At 41.3% G+C, this 18551-nt stretch overlaps 2 protein-coding genes across 3 annotated transcripts in view; both read right to left on the reverse strand.

Annotated features, from left to right (window-relative positions):
- Positions 1–18551, reverse strand: part of SORCS3 (sortilin related VPS10 domain containing receptor 3) — a 410921-nt gene that overhangs the window by 130817 nt on the left and 261553 nt on the right. The window lies entirely within an intron of this gene.
- Positions 13192–13489, reverse strand: LOC117047632 (fatty acid-binding protein, heart-like). Its single transcript, XM_033150983.1, has one exon. The coding sequence runs from the start codon at positions 13435–13437 to the stop codon at positions 13192–13194; it is 246 nt and encodes an 81-aa protein (XP_033006874.1). The 5' UTR covers positions 13438–13489.

Consider the following 18551-nt stretch of genomic DNA (forward strand, 5'->3'; position numbering starts at 1 on the left):
CTCCCTTTCCCCTTCCAAAAATTTCCAGAAAGCCCACCCCACCCCCAACAACTGGGGTAACAAGATCCTTCCCAACAGCAGCATTTTCCCCGCCTGATGATCCATGTTTCTTTACCACCACTGCTCCTCTCTTACGCAAGTCAATGATTTCTTTCTCCCAGAGAGAACAGGTTGTTTCCCCACAATTTCCTGATGGGGTGCAGAGATTTCCCTCACTCAAGTCTCTCCTGGGGATCCACAAACATTATCCACCCCTGCTCCTGTGGGATTCCTATTATACCTACCTCCAAATGGTAAAATCTGAACTTGGGGGAGATTCATGGCAGCCAGTAGCAATCAGCAGGGCTCACTTGCATTGCTATAGCTTGCTGGAATGCAAAAGTGGGAGGTGCGGACACAGCAGCGGAACCAATCTGGTGTTCCTGCCAGTGTGTTTGCACTGTTCCTATCTCAATGCTGCCTCATCCCTCTCCCTCCTGTTATGCCACAATTACACCAGTGGCAGGAGGTCAGGTAAGTGATACCTCCCACCATCTGGTATAGACTGCAGGTAACATTCTGAAATTTGTCAGGCTTTATCCCTTCAGAAGGTGTGACTACACCTGAAAATTGCATCGAATTCTGGCGGGGGGGAAGAGACTTGGGGGGGGGGAGCTTGAAAGGTGTCCTTGGGGTGTATCTGACTACAGTTTTGCCAGCTTAATCCATTCAGGATGGAGTCCTGTGCCTGCAAATTTCATCTATCATTGTGAAAAGGGGGGTGGAATATCACATTTTAAGATTCCCCATTACAATCAATGGAGCTGGGGAACGGAGGTTCATTTTTACAGATCAAATTCAGTCACAAATAAAGATTCAAACTGGAAATATGCAAAGCAGCTCTGAAACAGATTGGGTTACTTTGCACACAAGCTTTGCTACAAAGCTACAGATACAAATAACAGCTTAATCTTATGGCCAGTGCACACCCCTAACAAATACATGTTTGAAAACTAGGATTTTAGAACAGAACAGTGTGATAAAAAAATTATATTTCAAAAACTACTTTGATTCAGCAACACCCTGAAAAGCTGCTAAATTTATTTGCTTTGAACAGAGTTCAATCATGTTAATTCAGATTGCAGATGAAGGAATCAAGCTAATTTCAAAATGTGTCTCTTTCACATGTGCACACCCATTACCTGGAAATGTGTTGAGTTTTCATTTGTATAGTTTTCATTTGTATAGTTAAATAAAAGTACATCTGGACATAAGACACAGTAATGGAAATATTTCAGTCATGTTGTCAGTAAGTCATTACTTCAATAAGGTTTGTTTTGCTTGCTACTTGGTTTTCCGGTGGGAGTTATTTCTCCATCATAATGAATTTTTTAAATGAGCCATCAAATTACTTATAATATATTTGGAAGTAATGTAATGAAGGTCGAGATGGTGCTGAGTTTTGATTAAAGTTTTTAATGTTTTATCTAGGCATTTATGTTAGTGGCTTTGAATTATACTTGAGTTTAGCCTTAACGACTTTTAAAACAGCATGGGAATGATTATATAGAATTGTGGTGTGTAAATAATTCTGAATTCTTTTTGGAATATTGACAGCTAGAGCTTCTGCTGCAAATGGAGAATACAATGACTCAGTCCCAATTTATTTACCCTCAGTTATTACTCAAGAGAGCTGAATCTTGGTGAATGCAGGCTCATGATTAAGGCGGTATTTCTGAAACAGGGACACTGAGTGGCATCCCCGTGAGCTAAGTGATTTGAGCCTAGCTAAATTATCTAAGAGGAGCCACAATATTCAATGAATAAAGTCATTTGAGGCAGTTAAGCAAATTGAACCAAGTAAGGTTACTGAAAACAAATCATAATCACTGTATCAAGGAGTTATAAATATTATTTAGGAAGAAAAGATTCTGATGGGTATGTGGTCAGGTTAGTTGCAGAGGTGCCACAGAAATGTTGTCTGCAGTAAAATGGAAAGAAATGGGAAATTAGGAGTTCCTACTGAAACTAATCACCTGAATAATGTCAAAAAGCCTAAAAGGCAAGATAATTATTGAGTGGGGGCTGCACATCCCTTGGTGAGGGAGAAGGAGGAATGTTTAGTGTAGTGCAGGCAAAGGCAAACTCAGCCCTCCAGATGTTTTGGGACTACAACTCCCATCATCCCTAGCTAACAGGACCAGTGGTCAGGGATGATGGGAATTGTACTCCCAAAACATCTGGAGGGCCAAGTTTGCCTAAGCCTGGTGTAATGGATATATCAGTGTTACAGATCATCTCCATTACCAAGGCATCAGTAGCGCACTTTAGAGTGCCAAAAAATAGGTGCCATGATTGATGGTGTAACTTCATAGGTGTTCATAGCTGCAGACCTATGCAAGACAGATGCAGAAGCACTACTAGTGGCAAAATTAGCTGCGTTTGGCCATCCATCCACGTGAAAACAAACTAGTAGTTTTACATCTTTATATAGTTATGTTCCATATTTGAAAAGGGTTTCAGGGTGTTATCAGGTGCATGCCACTTAAAGTGTTAGCATAGATGGATGTGCAGGATGAGAGCATGTTAAATAGCAGGCCACCAAGATTAAGAGATTAAGTGCAGAGGAAAGACTCCACTTGACTGCAGAGATGGTGTGTTATAGTGTGCTTCAGTATCCTTCATGTATCATGACAGTTCCTTGGTTAAGGCAGTGACAATGGAGAAGAGCAGTTCAAGGTGACACAGACTGTGTAAAAAGGGAAACTCCAACATCCTTTTCCAAAAAAAAATGTCACTAATACCTTATTCCCTTTGGTAATAGCCTATGCTAGCCTTCCCCAAATTGGTGCCCACCAGATGTATGCACTGGTACATTGAGGCATTTGGACCACAAATGATGCTGGAGAAAACTGTCTTATGGAAAACGGTCTTGTGGAAATACTCTTGATTTCTGATCTTATCTATCACATTCACGAATAAAAGATCTTCATCAGAGGCAACTAAGTATTTTAAAACTTCAAAATATGACATATATATTAATTTTTGCCCTACTTTCCCTCTCTATAGCCCTTATTTTGGAGGAAACTATGGAATTTAGGTTCAAAGAGTGCTGAGATGAATGAGGAAAAGGAATCCAAGAACCACAAATAATGTTTTGTGTTGCAGTGGAGCCCACCAGTCTCCCTGCCCCATGTTTCCGGAAAGGAAGTAGATGAGAAATCCAGTGGGCAACTTAGAAGAAGAATGGGGAAGAAATCATAAGATTTAGTTTTATTCAACTGAACAGGAGTTTGGGGGGGGGGAGAGAAGGAAGCAAGAGGAACAACTGTGATAAATATGTTACTTATAATCCCTAAGCCAGAAAATAAAAATGAATGGTGTCCCATAATTCAGTGATCCACAGGTAAATGATTGGTTAATATAGGCAAATAAGGAGAGCCCTGATGGATCAGACCATTAACCCATCAACCTGTAGTTCAGCATCCTATTCTCACAGTGGCCAACCAGATGCCTATAGGAAGCCTGAAAGCAGTACCTGAGTGCAAACACACACTTGTGATTCCCAGCAACTGGCATTTAATTTGGCAGTGGATGTAGAACATAGACATTGTGGTCGATAGTCATTAATAGGTTTATGCCACCTCTATCAGTTTCCAAAGCACAATTCAATACCTACTTACCTGGGAGCAACTATTCTCCAGAGACACAACCCTGGGTTGGGATGCAACCACAGGCATCAGTCGCTGTCACATATCTTGGCTGTGAAGCTGCTGCTGGATGATCACACAAAGCAGCTCACACACACTACCTTCTGTGGATACCTGTTTTTACACACACCATCTCCTCTCCCTTCCCTCTGTAGTTTCTTCATTCTCCTTTTTGCTCCTAAACCATATGGAGGGATCATATTCCCAGTTCAAGTAATCACGTGAAGGGGGCAGTGGGTATAAGCACACTATCTCTCCCCAGGTTGGACAGCAACTGTATGAAAGAGGCAGCATTTTTGGTATCTAAGGAGGCTTCCCGTTGGTTGAAGAAACCTGATTTCAACAGACTCTTCTTGGAATCTCCTTAGAGACTTCAGTTCCCTATCACAGCTCCTAAGGGCCACAAATGGGTGTGCTTTAGCTATCCCAAAGAATGCTATACTGTGTAGGGTTACATATGGTATATTGCAAATGTTTCAAATTGTACGGCACACTGCTTGCATTATCCTCTTTGAATTGTTTTTCAGTTGCCTCTAAGAAATAGTATAATGTGTTGTACTTGAAATCTGTCAGATATAGCATGTTATGTATGGTCATTGCACACACACAAAGCAAAAACAATTTTCTCTAGCATCTTTTGACGTTCACCTAGTTGTTTGGTTGGTTGGGTGTTTGTTGTTGTTGTTATTGTTGTTGTTGTTGAGACTGCTGCTTCCCTTCCTGTTTTTTATTTTATTTTATTTTATTTTATTTTATTTTATTTTAGGGTCCATCCTTCTCACTGTGGCTCCTTAATAATTTTGTCACTTATTGGAATCTGCCTTATGTCAAGAGACTTCCAAAGTAGAGAGCATTTAAAAGGTATGCCCAAGTTCAAAAAGTATTATAAACACTGCACTGCCCCCACACCACTTTGGCTTTTTGTGGTGTGCACAAAAAATTGCACACTACATGTACAATTAAAACTGCAGACATGGCAAATAAAGGAAAGCATTAATCATTTTGGTTGAGTATCGGAAGACATCACTTATTAGTGCAAGGCTATGATAGAGTGTCTCTCAAGAGGGCTGTAGCAGCCTTTTGGTTTAGGACATTTCAGATTAGTCTGCGGCTGAAGAAGCTTGGGGAGCATGCTTTAAAGAACTGCCCTGGGCCAGTCCCCACGGACTGAATTAATGTCTTCCGCAGAGTTAACTTCTGTGACTCTGGATTTCTGGTACGTTTGCAAAAGCAGTAAATAGGACGGTTAATCTGCAAGATAAGGCAGAAAGTTGCCAACTGTCTTGTACTCAGCTAATTTCTTTACTTCTCAACAGAGCCAACAAAGAGAAGTTCCCCATTTGTTTAAAGGAGTAAGTATAACGAAGGGCTAAAGAAAAAAAGAACTGAAACTAAATTGTGCTTTAAAAGGATTGGAAATGCTAATAGACAATCTGCTGATTTCACAGGCTGAAGAATGGAAAGGATATAAATGATCTAGATAAATGATCTAAAGAAAGCAACCTGACGTGACCCTGAGTGTTAAGGGGAATTTTTTTTATACCTAAACATTCCTCAACTGTGTTGTCTGTGCACAAGGGCCTAATTCACCAGATGGACACTTATGTCTCCATACGTGGTGGCTCCAATCTCATGGACAGTGTTATGTGTATGCTGGAGGAGAGAGGCATGTGCTATGGCTCAACTGTGGTGTCTGTGCACAAGGGCCTAATTCACCAGATGGACACTTATGTCTCCATACGTGGTGGCTCCAATCTCATGGGCAGTGTTATGTGTATGGTGGAGGAGAGAGGCATGTGCTATGGCTCCAGCAGGCAAGTTGATCCTTGCAGAGGTAACTCAAGTTCTGATAGGGTAGTTCGTTCTGCTGGATTTATTTCCTGTATTCTAGTTGTATGTCTCACTGCTATGAATTAGGCCTTATCAGTGTTTCTCCTCAATCTATCATATAATCACAGAATTGTAGAGTTGGAAGTGACCCCAAGAGCCACCTAGTCAAACCCCTGCAATGCAGGAATCTCAGCTAAAGAAAGCATCCATGACAGATGGAGTACTGAAGTATTATTCCCTTTAACTATTTTCTTTCTCTCTGGATACCATCTGTGTTATTCAAGTGATTCTGCTAATAGGGTGGGCTATAGATAAATAAATAAATATTAAATAAAACAGATAAGGTGTCCAGTGCCCACATAGAACAGCTACTCACTGTGGGCAAGGTAGCAAGCTGGTCAGGATCCCAACCCCTACTACACATAACTGTTAAAATAATCAGAGCCAGTAATCTTTTACCATAACTGTCTTGCTGTGTTAAACAAACCTATTACAGATGTCCTCAGTTCCACAGTATTTTTACCGGGAGAAGTGCAAGAACAAATTCATAAGGGAAACAAGGACATTTTAGTGCCCCAATTGCAGTGCCCTGTTTCCTTCAACAGAAGGAAATCCCTAAAATATATTATTTTTTCTGGTCAAGGGGAGAAGGCATAGCTCCATGAAAGAGCACTTATTTTGCATGCCTAAGGTCTAAGATTCAAACCCTGACATCTCCAGGTAAGTGTGGGGGGAAACTCCTGTTTGAAACTCTGAAAAGCTGCCGGTCATTGTCAACAATCCTGAGCTAGCCAATGATCTAATTCAGCTTTCTAAGGAGAGAGAGAAACATGCAGAGATGCCAGGCAAACCCTAAGGATTTCTGAATAAAATGTGTGAACTTTTTTTTTTAATATCCCCACCCCCATATTAGCAGCTATGCTTCCTTCAAGGCATGCAAGTATTGTTTCACCCATCTTTTTTTTACACACTGCTATGAAGATCACATTGCTCTTTATTTCATTTTCAAACAAACCATTTTCACAAAATTGATGGGTTTCTTTCCCCACCTACCCACCCAATTTGGCAGTAAGCATCCATTCTATTGAAAACACTGCACCGGAAAAAAAACTCAGCAGCCTACAGATGCTCATTTCTTCCCAGTGTGCTTCATCCATTTCATTTGCATGAGCATTTTAGACTGCGAATACGACATGCCTGATCTGCTATGGCTCAGTGATTCAGCTATTTCTGGATGGTGAGGCAGGGAGACACACTTTGGGAAAGGGGAGGGGAGCTTTGGAGCAAGAGCTTTGTTTAATAAATCAGTGCAGCAGCAGCAGAACACAACAAACCAAGGTATTAAAAGCATCCAGAAAAGCTGCTCGGACAACCGTTGGCATAATTGTCAAGGATAAAACACATCTGCAAAATGATCCTCATAGGTTCAGGAACCCAAGCATTGCTTCTATTGATCACAATGAAGGTTATACAAGTGGATTCTACCACCACCCCACCCCCAATATACGTTCAAACAATACATTCAATATTAGTACAGGAAGCATAGCCTTTGTACTCTAGGAATTCACAAGGACCAACAACTTTTGTTTGGGCTGTGTGAAAATTGCCCCACAAGCCACATTCATGACCCCATTCACAGGCAATTTGTTGGGGGGGGGGGGTGGAATTATGAGAGCAGCAATAGCCCCTTTTATATTTATTTTTAAAATAAATCTATTTACATGCGTTTGAAGCCCACAGGTGACAGAACCTTTGTTGGTAGCTGCTAGGTCCCCTTCCCCTGCTTAAAATATCTCAGAACAACCAAGAATGTAGCATTATTTTGGAATGTACAGGTTTTGAAGTAAACAATGTCAGTGGCCACTGCGGAGAGCTCAGAGGGTTTTTTGGGGGGAGGGAGCCCCAAATCATATTTACAAACAGAAACAAAAAAGGAATTCCACAGTTGTCATTGCCATGGAAGGCCAATTTCCTTCTATGAATCCTCAAATAATTTACCCCCTGCCCCCCCCCCAAAATACCACATTTATGAGGGAAATGAATTTCATTACCACCACCCCAATTTCAAACCCAAAGGTCTCATGGTTGAGTGTAAGAACATTTTGCTCAGCACCAGCTTCTTCATTTCCAAACACTGTGGTTCTTAAACGGACACTTACAGATTCATAATATACTGCCGCCGCCACCACCACCCCACCACAATTTTGGGGGTTCTGTATTAGCAGAATTGTTTCCTAGAGGAGAATTCCCAGCCTTATTGACATACAAGATGCCCCCATCAGTATTGGAATTCTGCCAGCTTTTGAAAGCACTTCTGTTTACACACAGGCATTCCCTTGAGCTCCCAGCCTGTTATCCTGTCTCCTGTTTTGTTTTGAATGGGGTTGTTTTCCTGCCTATTTTAATTATACATGTTTATGCCTTAATGAGTTGTTTTGTGGTGTGTTTTAATTCTGTATATTAATTATTTTTTGTGCTTGTGCTATTGATTTTTTTTTACTTGTAAACCACTTAGAAACCTATTTTAGTGTTTAAGCAGCATATTCATTAACTGATGGTTATGGTGTCAGAATTGAAGGTTGTTAGTCAACTGGTGCAAAAAGAAAAGAAGGGGGGAAGAGGTTTCCTTATCAATTTGAGGCAAAAGCCCTCCTTTGAGAATTTTTGGGTCAGGACTAGTTAATTTCTTTATAGGCATTTATGATTTACTGTTGTGGAGTGTATCTGCCCTCCTGTGATTTTTTTTTTTAATTCTTTCAAAAAATATTTTTGTCTAAAATTATTTTTAAAATATTTACAAAGCTTATTTACTATTTTATTTATTTACTTTTCACCATCTATGTCTCAAGGCAGCTTGCAACAATAAAAAAATGTAGTATACAAAATTTAAACCAGAATCATGAAATAACACAAGGGGAAATAAGAAAAGGAAACTGAGGACATCCACTTCTCCCTAGGTTTTTCGCCCATCTATGAATGATACTTCCCTCTCTCAAAACAAGTAGGTTCTGATCCAGCAAGCCAAGAGAGAGAGAGAGAGAGAGAGAGAGAGATTACATGTTCCTTTCCCTTCCAGATGAAACAAAAAGCATAAAAGCACCAGCTTTTCTCCGATCACACCCGTTTAATAAACCAGGTCCTGCATGCTTCATGACAAGTGCGATGCTAATTGGTCTTGACAGCCTTGCGGAGAAACAGACAGCAGATGAAACATGAAGGAGACCAGCAGTGAAAATTGAATTACAGGAATGGGTTCTCTTCTGAAGGGCATGGGAGCCACTTGTGAGGATCGACACACGTCTACAAGAAGTGAGAACTTCAAAGGCTACAGAACTGTATGCAAAATTGATTGCCAATAAATGCCGCTGAATACAGAGGATGTTGAGGAAACATGCAAAGGATGTGCTGTAAACTGGGCAAGGAAAAAACCCCACCCTAAAATTGACACCAAATAATTGATCCAAATAATATTTGTTTTCCTCCGTACAACCAATACACTGTTGGTGGCAATAAAAAAAGGGTCTATAATAAGAGAATTTCCTAGATACCAAGATACAGGTTTGGTAAGAACTCTTTGGTGAGAGAACCCCTGCAGAGATTTATAATCACAAAACATGCAAAGCATGGAAAAATAAGCTGTTAGACATTTAAAACATGCCCTTCTAGGTTCCAAAAATTCCCTTAGCATAGAAAAAGACTACATGTTTGGTAAGTTAAAAATTGCTTACTTACAAACTCTTCAAAGGTCAAATTCATTTGCTATTCCATACAGCATTCAGAAAATACATGCAATAAAGCTTGGCTTAGCTACAGCGGTGAAAGCTCCTAATTTATTGGTATAGAAACATAAGAAAGGCTTGTTAGAGCCATGCAATCTGAGCTGCAGCAACCAGCTCAAAGCCACTTCACATGCTGAGCTTCTCAGGAACAAAGGCTTGATTACCTAGTCCCTCCCAAGGTGAGCCAGACCTGGCAGGACAGCTTACTCTATGTTTTTAAGCCCTTTACGCGTTAATTAGACTTAAGCATGTTGGTTATACGAGGCTGGTTATCCCACATATACAACATTCCCGCTGCCCACCTACGAACAGAAGCATTTTGGTTTTCCTTAAGCATGTGCTTGCATGAATAATTGTAACTCTTGAAGGTGATGGCTATGGACAGGCTACTTGTCATTTTGATGAGTGACTGGTTCACACATGCATTTGCTTGTATGCAGGTACCTCCAAAGAAGGCTGGTATAATAGGAGATGCAGGGGTCAGTTCATGGGAGATTAAAGGCGTGCATAGGTGAAATTATGTACAGCTATGGTAGCATGTTACCACTCAGAGGACATAGTCTGACCAAATCTAGTCTTTTGTTGGCTGCAGTGCATATTGGCTTCCTTATTTACATAATTGGTAGCAAAAGGGCCAAGAAAAGATGATATAACAAATGGTCGACAGCAGCAGCAAATCAAGGGTCATCTGGTTCAGAGATCTGGGTTTCCCTTACTCCAAATGCCCTTGCAGGTGGACTTGATGGGGCTCTCATGGCCTTCTTTTGCCAGGCAAACTCCACCTAGTCTCCCCTTCCTTAATTTTATGGTGACTTTCAATCCCTTTCTCTGGCTCTCTTCTTATGGTCAGCCCTGCTAGTGTGTTTCAGTCTCTGCTCTCCCATCAGGAGAAGACAGAAGAGATAAAAAGCCCATTCACTCTCTCCTTTTCCTTCTTGCCACTTGGGCTTTCTTTGGTGCTGTGAAGGCCCCATGTGCCCACCCAGGTCAGTGGTTTCATTTGGCCGTGGATGGCCAAGGTCCCACCAACTAAGGATGGGTAAATCCTCAAATTTCCCCTTCTCTGTTTCTCATGTTTCCACATTTATACATCAACTTGTGATTGCTTCTTTTTTATAGAAAAAGTCCTCATGAAAATTCATCAGCATATCAGTGCAAATTTGTCCTAATATACACATATTTATTAGAAATTTTGTCTAATATATGCAATTTTGCCAAACAATTTCCTCCAAAATAAAGCATTTTGTATGCTTTCTTCACTACATTCACTAATGCTATTTTTACTAGTTTGCCATAAACATCTTGTTGGCCACTGTGAGAACAGGATGCTGGACCAGGTTTGGCCTGATCCATCAGGCTCTTCTCATGTTTTTATGTTCCCACCAAGAAAAATAAAAACAAAAACTTATGGAAAAGAAATAACTTTTTTTCTGGGAAGTTTATTTCACTTAAGACAGTTTAGAAGCAGAAATGTCAAGAACTTATTCAAGAGCACCCACACTAAATGTCAACAGTGTGAGGGTGTCGGTGCAGCTCTTTTCACAAGCACTTAAAGGAAAGGTCAGGCATGAAGCCAAAGGCCATCATGGAAACTTGGTTGTCTGCGCTTTTCAGCAGAGGTCAGCTGTGACTAAGAGTTGGTGAAATGCTTCTGTGTGGCGCTGTGTAGCAATAAGTAGGAAGTGAACTATGAAGGAGAAAGGAGACTGAAAACAAACAGCATAGTAAAAGGTGAGTGGCTACAAAGAAACAGATATTCTGAGAGATGTGTGCTCTTCCAGAATGCCTTTGTACTTCTCCTGAATCCCTGGTTGATTTGCTGACTTTACTATAGCTAAGGTGTGGGGAACCTTTGGCCCTCCACATGTTGCTGGACTACAACGCTCATCAACCCCAGCAAGAACGGCCAGTGACTAGGAATGATGGGAGTTATAGTTCAGCAGCTTCTAGAGCATAAAAGGTTCCCCAGAACAGTTTTAGCTGATTATGTATAAGTTTATTCTGCTTTTCCACCAAATGGATCCACAATGTGCCTAACAAGGAGCTAAAATAAGTTGGTATGGATTCTAACTAGCCTTTTGCCAGCAGGAGCATCCTTTGAGCAGGATTGCGCCCATGAGATGCTCTCATCAGTGGAAGGAAGCAACTTTTTACAGCCCCATGCTCCTTAGGGTTGGGGGGGTGGTCCACCAAGAGCAGATGAGAAGCAGTGCAAAGGGCTGCAGGGGGTATCTGTTACAAATGTGTCCCCATTTCTGCCACCAGGTCCCTCCACTGGTTCTCAGTGCTGTCCATGAATGGATGGAGTTGTTCCATCCACAGAACCTAGCTGGAATCCAAGCCAATGACTATCACAAAATAATAAAACAAATTTAAAAGAAAAGCAGACATCCAATTGAGCACTATTGGTAAATTCATGTAACTCAAGATACATATATCCAAAACCTTCTGAACTAAACATTTGAAAAGGAGGAGTAATACAGCCTTGGCCAACCACAGTCACCAATGTCACCACTGAGAAGGCTGATATTGTGTGCAAGACAAATAGGTAAAACAGCAGGGACTCCTTAGATAATTTCCCGATGTATGAATAGGATGATACAGAAGAAGAGACTCCAAGAATTGAATGGTGGCCCATGGCCTAAAACTGCAAATAGGTGGGCAAAATCTAGTCAAGTGAAGCTTTGCTAAGCACAGAACTAGCTATAATGGCCTCTTCTAGCTATAAAGAAGCTGAGCTCTTTTCTGAACTTTGGGTCAGCAAGCAGATACTTCTTAACTGATTGGCAGCATCTAAAGCTCGCTCCTACTTCAGTTGGCTTCTGCAGCATCAGCTTTGGTGGTGGGGGTGCTACCTTACCTAGCAGCAGTGGATCCTGAAACCCTGTCAGCCTACGACTTTCAACAATTCTCCAAAAAGCAACAACAATCCTAAATGTTCATCTTTCAACTAACACCTAAGACGTTGTTGGCTTACACCCCCATCACTACTGACCATTGTCCATGCTGGTTGGGGCTAATGGGAGTTCAGCCACAGGTTCCCCGTTCTTGACCTATGAACAAAATCCATAGCACACCCTTTATGCGGACAGTTGTCATTCAACAGCTTGTTACCAGTGCTGATGCTATTGAAGTCTAAACAATGCAACTGCCAGTTCAACTGTTCTTCTGCACAGCTATAAAATAGAGTGGTTTCTCATCTACAGCACTGTCAAAATCATCTATGGAAAGAAGCAGTTGATTGGAAACTCACATAACCTACTTTACTTAAAAGAACTGTGGTGTATCCCGGTTTCCGTGTCTGAAGTTCTCCCATAGCCTCATGTCTCCTCTGCTTAATGATGGCAAAATTAAACTAAGCTCCTTCTAAAGAGGAGGCTCTGGGGAATATCGGGAAACAAAAGGACAGGAGTTTCAATTCTCTCTTCTTGCTGAGAATGGATTCTGCCTCATATAACTGCTGATGTATAGTCATCTTAAAAGAGTTTGTTAATTTCCAATGGGGAAAAGGCATAAAAGACGAATCTCCTTATCTTTAATGGAATGTTACTGAGCTATACAAAATGGCTCACATTCAAAACAAGTGGGGGAAGTGTCTTGTCTGTTTTGCCATGATAAGAGACTGTGTTTAGTACACAGCATGCATTCCGCTCAATCTGCTAAATGTGAGAGTGGTTTAAACTTAATGACAGAGAAAGCTTCCAAATGTATTGGGGCATCACTTGCTTAAAAAATAATCATAATCATCATACTATCTATTAAAAAAAAAGCATATCAGACATTGCCACATAAAGGACTGGTGCATTAAACATTGCTCATGCTTTGTCTTTCAAAGCCCTCCTGCTAATTTTGGGAATGGGTGAAAATCATGAGGGCTCCAAACATGTTGCACATCAACTGTGTTTTTCATCTGCGGTCGTCTCCTCAAATTCTTCTCCTATTGTGAATTTGATCTCTGTGCTCTTGAAAGTGCTCTGGGTCTTGAGGGTGATCTTGTTGCCGTCAACCTCAATAATGGTGGTGGGTTTGGTCAGGTTTGCCATCTGCCTCGTGGCAAAGCCCACGCCGACAGCTTTCATGTAATCGTCGAAATTGCTGCTGTCGACCAGGTTCCAGACGCCCGCGAAAGCTTCAGCCATGGCGAGCCTTGCCGGGAATGTTTGTGCAGCGAGGAGAGAAGCTTTCACGCAGCGCGCATGTCAACTGTGTTTTGACATGCATAAGCCTCAGACTCATGTGCTCCCATCTCCCCACTCTTCCCCCTCCATGACTGTGAAGAGACTAGAAGCATATACTCCATTTTCAACCAACCATGGTTTGTTGTTACATCGGAACTACGGAAAAATATGGTTAGCATTGCCTGGTTTATTAAACCAAGCCTGCTTCAAAGCATGGTTAACAATCGTGGCTTGTTTCAATATACTGTAGGTAACAATAGCCGCAGTTCTCGTCTGGACAAAACAACCACCTGTGAATACTGTGCAAATTTATTTACTGTAATTACAACATGCTGAAGTCATGCCAAAGTTCAACACATTCAAGGAAAAGAGGAAAAGAATCAAGGTCAGCTTTGGTTGATTAATCTTGGTACTACCTGAACCTTACAATGATCCAATAAAAAAGCTGCCATAATAACTGCAGAAAACTCACAATCTGAATTGTGGGAAGAGGATGGAGGAATCAAAAAACAAGATACCAACTGATGGCTGAACTTATCACCAAATTCCCCTGAAATTAGGGTGGTCACTTATGCATCCCCCCAAAAGAGCACAAAAGGGACACAAATTTGCATAATATTTGCAAATGCTCATTCACATGTAGAAATGTAAATTTAGAAATAATTATTATAATAAACCAGTACATCTCATCATAGTGGGAAAGACTGTGGCCAGGTAACTTGTCTGCTTGCTGACTCTGCTGTCCAGATGCTAACTAGATGGTGGGGATTTTCAAGGCCTCTGCTTTCTCTTTTTATTGTTCTTTTTCAATCCTTAAGCTGGTCTTGGACCAGACAACCCCTTCGAACAGAGGACTGTCTCTTGTAAAGATGGGATTTGGTCACCTTGTCTGAAATATACCTGTAACCTAAACTGTTTTATTTCCTGCCTGCCTCTTTCTGCTAGCCCTCCACCATCTTTTTCTAATCGTTCTGCCAATCAACACTCTCCAAAAGTCAAACAAAGACAGGTTAACTTCATTATTTCCTGTAGGCCTTGGGAGGGGAGGAAACTAGGTCTCTGCCCACTTTCAGCAGCTACCACTCAGCTCTGATCACTGGGTCAACAGGAAATGAAAATGAGCCAGAGTGGAATACAAAGTTAGAAGCAGTTTGTGAACTGAAATTGTTCACATACCTGGTCTTCCAACCCACAAAATTCAATTTCCAGCACACAATGAAATGAGTGGGAGGAGAATCATTCCATTCTTTGCTTAATATCAGCCCAGTCTGTGCAAGTCTAGCCCAATTGTTTCACTGTGTTGGCAAGAGATATTGCTTCACATTCACTGAATGCCTGAGCCAGATTTTATGAGGTTTATCTTTGACAAAAGAATACGATATTTTTAGGGGAAATAATTTGCCTGATTTAAAAACAGGATTTCCCTAGATATTTTTTTTTCCAGGGGATGGGGAGCGAGTGATCACACCAGGCTCCATACATACCTAAAAATCATCTTCCTTCACCCGGCATTGACTCTGACAAAGTTATCAGCCAGCAACCAGACTGGCTGATCCAGAATATATATACTGTGCCTAAGCCTTCTTACATCTGTAACTGTGGTTATTTCAATACCAGGTTGATATTTAGAAAAATATCAAAACAGAAAGAAAGGTGTCTCAGGAAAGAGATAGACTTGTATTCTTTGCAAATATGCAAAACTGACCATACATTTTTTAAAAATTACACTTACATAATTTTTGGGATGCAACTAAATTTCGCAGTTCAACATTTTGTATAGCTGTAAAGCAGGGCTTGAAGTTCAGGTGTGCAATGACATTTTTTGCATTCATCTGGTGGGATTACAAAGCTATTTTTGTCGTTTGCTTAGTCAGGACAGAGAAAGGGTGTGGAGGAGCTGTAAAAACGGGCAACGCAAGGGATATTTTTTTTTTAAAAAAAAAAAATCCCTTGAGAGCCAGTAGTACTTTAGATTTAACACATCACAAAGGAGGCATGGGATCAGAGACACTCTGGCTTTCAACCTTCATAGCTGGTTTTCTTTATTGGAGCTGTTTATATCAAAAGTTAAGTTACTTGCTATCAGGAAAAGGAGAAGGCTGTATGCCCTGGCCTTACTATGATGCTCAACTCACACAGGTGCTTATCTCAACAGACTTTTAAACATCTTTTTATCCTGATGCTTTGTTACCTAGGCTGCGCTGCTTTGCTGACTGGCTGCATTCTTGTAGGTGCAGTAGCCACTTAAAGGAGGTGATTTGCATTTCAGAGCAGTATACAAAGGCTGATTCTCAACTTCTCTTGTCAAGAAAGGAGGGTGGAACCTGCTAAATATAGCTGTAGATGAAGTGGACATATTTACCCCTCTTTCAAGTTCAGGCCTGGAGGCCAAATGAAGCCCTCCCAGCTTTGCTCCACATTCTCTAGGCAAGTGCTTTTGCCAGGCTGCAATCAGCCCTGAGTGCTCACTGGAAGGGCAGATCCTGAAGTTGAGACTCCAGTACTTTGGCCACCTCATGAGAAGAGAAGACTCCCTGGAAAAGACCCTGATGCTGGGAAAGATGGAGGGCACAAGGAGAAGGGGACGACAGAGGATGAGATGGTTGGACAGTGTTCTCGAAGCTACTAACATGAGTTTGGCCAAACTGTGGGAGGCAGTGAAGGATAGGTGTGCCTGGCGTGCTCTGGTCCATGGGGTCACGAAGAGTCGGACACGACTAAACGACTGAACAACAATGTGTCCTTGAGCTGTGTTAATGTCTACTGCTTGCCTGGAAGGAGAAAAGTGTTTGTATGAATTAGCAGGAGCAGTGGCACTTTTGGGCTCTTAAATTTCAGCAGAACCTCGTGTGATGCAAAAATACGGTGCCCCCTGCCTTTCGTGGTCCATTCTAATGCGTTGTTTTGGCGCCCTCTGCAGCATGGTGCCCAGTGTGGCCACACTGGTTGCCCCACCCTAAAACCATCTTTGGCAGGAATGGTCACTGAGCAGGGACTTTGCATTGGTACTCTTAGTCAATTCATATTTCTGAATGTCTTAGTATATGTTTACCCTTGCCAATACTTTCCCAGTAGCAGAATAGGATGGAGGATCTTCCCTAGTTCTATTCGCATTGACTTTGTGATAGATGAAACCACGTGCAGCATGGATGAGTTCTCTTTTGCCCAACTGATAGGACATGAGAAAAAATAATAGAGGCAATTATGCAGCAGAGAGGAAAACACAAAGAGACATTATTATAAAGTAGGTTGTCCCGTAACCTCTTAACTTGAGCATAGGGTGCTCATTTTCTCCCTTTTAACATCACCCCTTGGGAATCAGTATGTTATAACATGTCACTAACAGAATTAGGAAAATAGCTTGACTGATGTGTTTGGAAATGCACAGTTTCCTCTCCCTACAGGGTAGAGGACATTTTCACTTGGTTGCAAATTTAATAAGATGCTGGGAAATGACAGATAGCATAAACGATGAGCTAACTATAGACTCAAGGGAGTTGTGGAGGAGGAAGAATCTTTTCAACTCAGCCTACCAACCATCATCTCAAGACAAGAATATGGATTTGTTTGTTGGCTGCTTCCAAAAGGAACTAGACAACAAAGTAGAGATGCTTCTGAAATTCCAATAACCCAAGTTCCTCCCAGTTTTCAGAAATTCCAAATTACATTGGTCTTATTTCTGAAGCCGAATGAATTATTTTAGGAATTGGTCAGTTTCTTGCTTCTGAATTCAGTACAGAGACCTATGCTGGTCCAATATGCCATATATTTCAGTTGCCTCTGTTCAGTTGTTTAATTTCCTCTCCTGTACATTTACAATATGCATATGCACTTTGGTAAAGCATTTTTTTAAAAAAAGCCAATCTTTATGTGAACGTACATGTTGCATGTGTATATAACACCACAACAGAGCTGCCTTGATGTAACTGCACATCTTTCTCTTGGCGTTTTACCAGTGTGTAGGAGTAAATATATTTTGTTTGTTTGTTCCAGTTATAACCCATCTTTCCTCCAAGAAGCTCAAGGTGGCATACACAGTTCTCCTCCCCATATTATCTTCACAACAATCCTGTGAGGTAGGTTAGGCTAAGAGTGAGTGACTGGCCCAAGGTCACCCAGTAAGCTTCATGGCTGAATGGGGATTTGAACCCTGGTCTCCAAGGTCTGAGTCCAACACTCTAACCATTACACGACTATGGATCTCAGTGTGTGTATATGTATGTATCAATATCACGCTGCACAACATGATACCCCTTTTACAACATTTTTACCAATCAAAAGACACAGAGCAATTCCAAAACAGGTCAGACTTCTTCCCAAATATATAGGAACCCGTACACAACCCTTCTGAGCATATCTTTTTTGGGGGGCGGGCGGCAGGATTTGGGATTAGAACAGTAGGATCAGAATTAAGATGGGGGTGTTGGAAACACTTCAAGTTATACAAATATAACACTAATTATGGACAGTGACAATGTTGAGCATATGTTTGAATTAGACTTGTCTGGTTGGACCCCATTTTGGTGCATCAGAAAGCAATTCGCCTCAGACCAACGTGCTTCATAAAATGTCCAGTATGGCTTGAAGTCTATCAAAGTTTATTTTATTATCATCCCTACCCCTTCCCCCCCCCCCAATTGTTTTCTGCTTTACAGAAGTAGATGAAATTTTCAGGCAGGATAGACTGCCCAGATAAATCACTCCACGTTCTAAGCAAAATAGATTAACTTTCTGAGTAAAATCATTCCTTCTGATTACAAGCTAGTCCTTTCAGCCACAACAGAGCTGTTCCTCCATCATCTCTTCTAGTGTTTGTTTTGCCTATCCCCATCACCCCACATTTGCATTAGGGCATTGTGGTAAGCTTAGATACATTATTTTTTGCTGTCAGTAGACACTTGTCTGGCTCACTGATGTGCTTGAGGGATCGCCTCTTGAACTTGTGCCACCTTGTACAGATCCTCAGCCTCTGACAAACCCCAAATCCTTTTGAGGCACCCCACTTTGCTTCAGATTTTGGGATTTATTCAAATCCAATGTAGATACGTAGCTGAAATTTCTCCTACTTTAAATGA

This window comes from Lacerta agilis, chromosome 5 (genome assembly GCF_009819535.1).
Source record: "Lacerta agilis isolate rLacAgi1 chromosome 5, rLacAgi1.pri, whole genome shotgun sequence".
NCBI classification, from domain to species: Eukaryota; Metazoa; Chordata; class Lepidosauria; order Squamata; family Lacertidae; genus Lacerta; species Lacerta agilis.

What these genes read in the sequence shown, in the direction of transcription:
- LOC117047632 (XM_033150983.1), bottom strand. Translation starts at nt 13,437, where the DNA reads ATGGCTGAAGCTTTCGCGGGCGTCTGGAACCTGGTCGACAGCAGCAAT.